Source organism: Acipenser ruthenus, chromosome 3 (assembly GCF_902713425.1).
Source record: "Acipenser ruthenus chromosome 3, fAciRut3.2 maternal haplotype, whole genome shotgun sequence".
In the NCBI taxonomy this organism is placed as follows: Eukaryota; Metazoa; Chordata; class Actinopteri; order Acipenseriformes; family Acipenseridae; genus Acipenser; species Acipenser ruthenus.
Window position 1 is genome coordinate 88,711,565 of NC_081191.1, and position 7,961 is coordinate 88,719,525.

General features: G+C 35.5%; 1 protein-coding gene across 2 annotated transcripts in view; it reads right to left on the reverse strand.

Moving 5' to 3' along the window:
• Positions 1 to 7,961, reverse strand: part of LOC117394820 (tumor necrosis factor receptor superfamily member 11A-like) — a 33,701-nt gene extending 25,740 nt beyond the window's left edge. Inside the window, exon 1 of one of the 2 annotated variants that reach the window (XM_033993425.3) lies at positions 7,302 to 7,961. In XM_033993425.3, coding sequence (XP_033849316.3) covers positions 7,302 to 7,379 — 78 coding nt within the window. In that variant the 5' untranslated portion in view covers positions 7,380 to 7,961. The remainder of the gene's footprint in view (positions 1 to 7,301) is intronic. The other variant, XM_059018720.1, reaches the window with a different exon arrangement.

Sequence of the window (7,961 nt, forward strand, 5' to 3'; positions counted from 1 at the left end):
TTTAGAACATGCTTATGCGTATCATTTTGATCAAACATAAATAATGCAGCTAAAGCTTGATGAACAGGGTCCCATAAAAATGAGGCCTACTGGTTAACACATTTTTAAAGATTAAACGGTCCAAATATATCGTACAGTATGTCTTCATTATCAGTAACGAACTTCCAAAGGACCTACAATATTATTGTCTATATGGTTTAAAACAGTAAGTAAACATACTTTTTAAATGGCTGTATGAAATATAGGGCCTCAGTTTTAAAGTAACTGTCAATTTAAGTGCTGTTAACAATTGTAAGTCGCCCAGGATAAGGGTGTATGCTAAGAAATAAATAATAATAATAATAATAATAATAATAATAATAATAATAATAATACTATCACTGTTTATATTGTTCTTTTCATTGGTACATGATGCATTATTATTATTATTATTATTATTATTATTATTATTATTATTATTATTATTATTATTATTATAGGTCACGTGGAAGTGGCCTGTTGCTTGTGATAGAATACCAGTAGGTTTGCTGAACAAAATCTAAAATGATTTCTTAACTGGTTTAAAAGTAGTGGCTTAATGAGAATGTATACGTAGATGCTTTGGTAAGATTAGAAAATTCAGTCAGAAAGCAGGTGCACAAATTCTCTCTTCTGACCAACTCATCTCTAAGGCAGGACTGCATGATCACAAGAACATTACAACATCCAAGAGTAACAGGGTTCTTTTTTTAAGATCAAAATCTGCATGTAACATTAGATTACCGTAGTTATCCTCTGCCGTAAATAACACAAATTCAGGGAATATCAGTTTGAACACAGGCAAATGAGTATTACATAACTCTACAAATGGAACGCCTACATACTGTCTAACACATATTCAGAGTGTTTTTTTTTTTATAGTACTTTAACACTTTGATAAGCACAGAGTATGATTCATTTCAGAAATTATAAACACAATTGATGAGAACCGGAAATTCCTGTAGGAGAACAAAGATCGTGTAACAAGCTAACCCAAATTAGTAGCAGTAAAGAATTTCAATGTGCAGCACTGCACAGCCCCCACCTGGTGAGCATACACACCAACAAACAAACAGCAGAGAGAAAGGTTGGCAGAAATAAAGAACAATTAAGGTTCATTGGGGGCTATTGGATTTATTGTCAGATTACAGTCACTTGTTGCATCACAAGGTAATGTTACATGTCACACGCTTATAATTTGTTGACAGAGCAAATACCGGGACTGGTATTTAATCTTTTGTGGTCAAACATTGGATTCTGAGGGATCTTGGTGTGGTCAGGATCCAGCCTTTCCCTATCGTGGTCTACAGTGGTAATTCTAATTTCACACTTCACAAAGGTGTATTTATTAATACATTGTTGAGATTGAAGGCCATGGAGACTGAACTCTTTGGCTGTTTGAATTCCCTTTCTTACCCCATGATACAGTACATGCTGAAGTCTTCTCTGCAGGGCCCAGTCTCACCAGTGACAGGGGAGACAGAAGTTTACATTCCTTCTGTCAGTGTGCTAAATTGTGGGGGGGGTTAATTTCATTTGCTGATTCTTAAACCAGGGGCCAGTTTCACAAAGCACATCTAGGCATCAGTTCAGTTCTATAGAAGAAAATACATTGAAATAAAAGAAAACAGCTCCAGAGGAAAAAAATAAAAATAAAGGAACAGCATGACGTGGAATGAAGGGCCATCATTTCCACCCTGGCTAATGATAATGCATGCCTTATTTAGTGTATCACACATTGTGTATATATTTCATACTGTATATTCCTTCTGCTTTGAAACAACATATATTTTTATATTGTGTATATGAATATATTGGATATAAAAGTGGGAGATCCTTGCCTGAATCGCTACAATAAAACATCAATAAGAGAAAAAAGCGAAATATTCTAAGTTAATAATAATAATAATAATAATAATAATAATAATAATAATAATAATAATAATAACTTATTAAAATTAGGTTCAACATACATTTATGTTGTTCTGGTATCATGACAATTGTCTTAATAAATAAGCCAGTTTCCTCAAAGAGATACAATCTCACAAGAGAAAACGAAAGTGGAAAATTCCACCTGACGTAATGCCCCAAAATGTGTAGTGAATTTCCGACACATCTCCCTGTCACAGAACTCCGGGAGTTGGACTGAACCAACCCTGGGAGGTTTTACAAAATCATTTTTCTGTTTCCTTCTTTAATGATACAAAAGCATTGATCCAGAAACCATTAGTGTGATTGTCATTTACAGTACAGCTCTTCAAAGGTATCTTAGGCCCTGTAATACTTAGAGCATATGAATAGAGTTTTAAACATATAAATGACATTTGAAGTAAAAACAAAACTGTAGGCTTGCTTATTCATTTGGGGTTTAAGCTTATACTTAATCAGAGTATTGTGGGATTCATAACCTTGTATCAATGTGTATCATTGTATACTACTGTTTGACAAAAAAGATTCAGTTTACATGGCAAAAACTTGGCTATCACACAATAACTTTAAATTACATGCCAGGTGTTTGGTTGAAAGGCAATTGTATTAAAGGCACTCTGTGATGCGTGAAGGATGGCAACGTTGTTGCAAAGCATTTAAACATGAACATAGAGGCAGATATTTAAAGTGAAGCTTTGACATTTTCTGACAATTCAATTTGAAAATTATATTATCTGATCTCCCTAAAAAGTGTCACTTAGGCACTTAACGTAATTGAATACAATAACAAATATAGTGGAGATTGTACATGATAAAGCAGATTTATAAGTTTTAGGGCGGCTCCATTAACATCTGTCTCTCTTTGGAAAGGATAAGATTGCTATGTTATTATACAGCTGGCCACTGTATTTATGTAATTGCAGCTGTAAAATAAATAAATCATTTTAAAAAGAAAACATTTGGAAACACAATCTGCAATGTTTCTACCCAGCTCTGCATTTCCAGTGACTCATATCAACATCAAAAATCTACCATGTACTGTACAAAGAAACATTATCTTGGAGCTCTAATACATCGCTAATAAGGAAGCATCACATTGCACTGTAGACTGCAGCTTACTTCCCTAGTTGAGTCGACTCAGATTGCTATGCTTCACACATTTTGGATATTCCAATCACTTCTCATTACAAAACATGTTGGAAAGGACAAACATGGAAAGCATGTTTATCTCTTTCATATAAAATAAAAACAGGAACTAAGCTGGGTGGTTGGGGACCTATTTATTTTTGGTTTGAACAGCCACATCACAGAGGATTCGTGACCAGTTTTATCGATCTCCTCAGGCCTTGGTTTACTGGCTCAGTTTTCAATGATGTAATCTAGTCAATCATTCATTATTTTTACAGTTGACAACTGTTAATTAGTGTTGGAGTGAGTGAGAGTGCCAATTTTGAGATGTTTTCAATTTTTTAAATATTTTTTAGATATGTTTTTATTTTAATAATTGCTGCTACGTCCAGGATTTGAAAACATTAATAGATACATATAATTATAAGCACATGTATTCCATATAACAGGCTATAGCAATGCAGCGTTAGAAATCATGTCGTTTTAACAGGAAATTTAAAATTGAGCTTTCCACTAGAAATTCAATTCATGTAAATGTTGGCCGATCTAAATAAAACTGTCCTATAAATTACCAAACAGGTAGATATTTACTGAAATACACTCAAGACACATGCATGAAGGTTTGATTAAGATACGTGCATGGAGGTTTGATTTTCCCAACCTTGTTTCTCAATTATTATTGTTTTACCACCACTGTTCAATTGAATAGACCTTACAGTGTTGAAGTATTTTCCAGTATACTGGCTCCTATCTGAAACCCCTAGGGTATGTTTTTGTGCTTATAAAATAGATTTACATTGATTTACTTACCACAACATGCATCCCCGCTATAGGTCAAGCTGATCGTTACTCCACAATTGCGTTTATTAATACGTTATTTAATATTGTTACATATTCATTATATAACAGCTCGTTTTGAATCTCCAAAGAAGCGCAAACTATATACAGTCAGTTTTCTTCAATGTGCACAATTTATTTACAGGCTGTTTGCCAAGAATACAAGCCTGTCGTCCTGCTCTGGATTCAAGGCAACACACTTTTTTGTTTGTTTACATCGAATACACAGAGGTTCATACTTACAATGCATTTTCAAAACTAATTCGCTGGTAGGATGGGACCAGCAAATCAGAGGCCAGTTAACATGAGTAGGAAAAGAAGAGCATGCCCACTGCCTGTCTGGCAGAAATAGGGCGTGCTCTTATCATTTTTGTTGATAAACTTAAATAATGTTCTTAACTGTGCGCGTTGTAATTATTTAATCGATTATCTAGTATTTATATCGATGTACATAATGAGGAATGGAATCGATCGAAAAATCGATTTTCGATTTAATCGTAGCAGCCCTATTGTATACCAATGAGATGGCTCCCACTTTTACTTGGCAGTTTAAAACAGTGAATAATAAAAGGGTTTAGCAAGTCAAAGGCATGGCCCAACTGAAGTTGATTAACTGCCAGAGATTTAGTAGTTGTGGGAAGCATATTCTTACACCATTAATTATAAGTGAGACACATAGAGGAGTCCACTTAAAGAGGCCTCTAAAGTTCACTGCTCTTGTGCGCTATAATAAAAACAACTATTGAGGAATTTGCATAACGGCAGAAAAACTGTTTTTACAGCTTGGGATCCTGTAATATGAGAAAATATTCCTGATCAGTGAACACTGTAATCAAATCCCCTTTTAGATTCTGCTGCTGGGCCAGCTTACAGTTGGAAACATATTGAGGTTTTACAAAAAAATAAAAGAAAAGTAGATGCATACTGCAGTTGACTCATCCTCGTTTAAATATCACCTATGCGCCAAATAATACGAATTTGATGGCCTCAGCTTATTACAACCACTGTCATTTATCAATCAATCAATCAATCTTTATTTTATATAGCACCTTTCATAGTGGACCATCATCACACAGCGCTTTACAAGTTACAGTAAAAACAAAAGGCATAATACATGAAATACAGTAAAAAAAAACCTTTTTGGACAACTGTGAAAAAAACCCATGGTTATTTAAAATCTTACAACCTTTGAAATGCTTTTTGTATGCATGACACAAACCAGAATCAGTAGTATGGAATTGTTTTCATTCTGTGATCCTCTTGAAGTGACATTGAATGTGGGGGATCCAATTGTAACAAAGCGGAGGAACAAGACTCTTAACCACAATGCAAAAGAGCCGGGCATATCTGCATTCATGGTTATAAAGTTTTTAACCTCATCTCATCTCAGTGACAGCGACAGGAGACAGAATCTGTAATGGCAGTGGATCACAACACCGCCCATTACACTAGTAAAGAAAAAGCAATTCAGACTGAGTAACCTTCCAGAGAGTATAGGAGGAGACTGCAGGTCTGAGGCGTGTGAATTGGTCTGTGGGAAGTACAGTATAGTATGGATATGGTACCCCACCAAAAGCAGTAAACCAATAAATAAACATCCACTATCATCAAGCTAAATCCGCCAAAGATCTCTGTTGATTTGCTAGTGGTACTGTAGCTACAGAAACGATAACGTGATACTTTCAAAAGGCTGTTCATTACTAAAATAAACAACAGCTTTCCAAAGACAAGCTCATCAGAGCTCTGAAACATTATCCAAAATGTAGATTACAATATAGGATTGCCATACGTGAGTACTTAGAAATGTCTTATCAGTGTTTATGCAGGTGAATTTACTCAGGTAGTGATTACGTTGCTATGTACCTTGAAAAACAAAAACAGGCAATAACTTGTGCAATCATAATGTGGTTATAACCTCTGTGTACAGTACACATGTATACCTCTTATCAATATAGGAGACGTTTATGTTGGGAGATGAGGCATACAATATTGTGCAGTTTTTTTGTTAAACCTGCGGCACTGTGATATGGTACAAGGTGTAGAAACACAAGTCCGAAGTCTCCTCATCACATGACCAATGAGTAAATGCCATGAGTCCTATCAGCAGTCTCCAGACACTCACTCACAAGTCTAGTAACCTTTAGAAGCAAGGAGGTGTGAGACAACTTCAAAACAGAAGATACCGTAACTTTCTTGTCCTTGTTTTCCAGTGCGTTGATGGATGAGGTCTAACTTCTCAGAAATCAAGTCAAGTAGGCACAGTTTTGGCTCATGCTGTCATCAGTCGTGCCCCAGAAAAACATTAAACTGAAATGTGTCTTTCTGTACAAGAACAACATAAAACACCAAACAGCAGACATGGGATAGGTACTGGCTCTGAATGCTTCAGCATACTCCTTTCCCATTTTCCTTTTGTGATTCAAAGTAACTTACCATCCATTAGACACCAAAGAACCAATAGGATTCAATTACTGGACACTTCAGCATACCTATTACCTTCAGTATATTAAAACACCTCACTGGTTTACCCTGATCAAAGCTAGTAGTGCACTTCTGGGAGCTGTAAAATTCTATAACCAATATTGATTACTAAATGTCGAATTGCTGTAAACCAGTGTATGTATATCTTCTGGGAATCCAATAAAAAAAAAAGTAAACATATGTCCCAGCTCACCAGCGGTTACTGTAAATGTCAGCTGGGGACCACAAAAAAACATCCAATGTTGGCACATTGCATCAAAAACAGAAACAGATGTGTCTCCATCTGGAGAAATATACTTTCTAGCCAATGGCGTGGTGACCAGCAACCAATAACCCGGTTATTTTGATGCTCTGTAATAATAATATGTTTAAAATCCATGTAAACATAACACATATAAAATAAAAGTAAAGTTAAAAGAAAAGTGCGCGCACATTCTATCGTCTACTTGGAATGCAGTGGTGTTTTTGGTTCAAACCCCAGAACCCAGAATTATGGTTTCATTTCCAAACACGGCACACACGACCCCGGAAAATCTGTTTCACCCCGGATATCGCACTTCTGCCCTGGCTACTAAACTGGAAGCAACCAGAGGTTTCTAACCACCGACTCACAGTTTGTCAATTTGTCTGAAAAGCTGTGTCTGTATATGTGTGTGAGTAAATTATCTCAATCAGACCAGCTACATATAAACACCAACTCACTCCTATCAGTTACTTTAAATTTATAAACTCCCTTCGGTGTCTCCTAAGAGTATGTTCTCTGTATTAACGTTTGTATGGACGGTATTTTTTGTATTTGTTTACAATGAAAATAAAATAAAATAAAATAAACAAATACACAAATACACAAATAATAATAATAATAATAATAATAATAATAATAATAATAATAATAATAATAATCCTACCTTGGTGTAAAAGTTGACCTGACACAGCAGTACAAGCATAATCCATCCTTGGAAAATCCACTTTGCTGTAAAATCCATTCTTTAACGTTATTAACAAACAACTTCTGTCCAGCAGAAAAGAAATGGAAAAAAAAAACACATACACATACACATATATTTCTACTACCCAGCAGAGTTCTCTTCTTTTACCTATGTATCACTTAGTGTGTATTTTTGTGTGGTGAGAAGAGCAAGCACATTGAAAAAATGTATCAGAATTTGAAACCCTGAAATTCAGAAGTGCGCTGTATTTCCCGACAGCCCAGTCGTCGGCAAACAGTCACCCACGCTGTGTATGTGTAGTTCTTCATTCTCGTGAGCTCTTACAAGATCTACTTTTGAGGAACTTGCATTACATATTACAAGCCCCTCCCTCACCTCACTGATCTTTTTTTTTTTTTTTTTAAAGCAGCGTCCTTGTTGATGATATGCAGGTCGTGCTACTGTATGCACTGTATATAGCTGTTTCACAGTGCGCAGTTACTTGAAGTGAATAGACGCGCCACCATGATTCTTTCTTCTCTTGCGTTTATTTGAAATGGGGTTTCCATGGGATTTACAAGCTAGACCTATTCTGAACAACAATGATTGCACAATGCTGGAGTTTCCACAGAGTAAAAA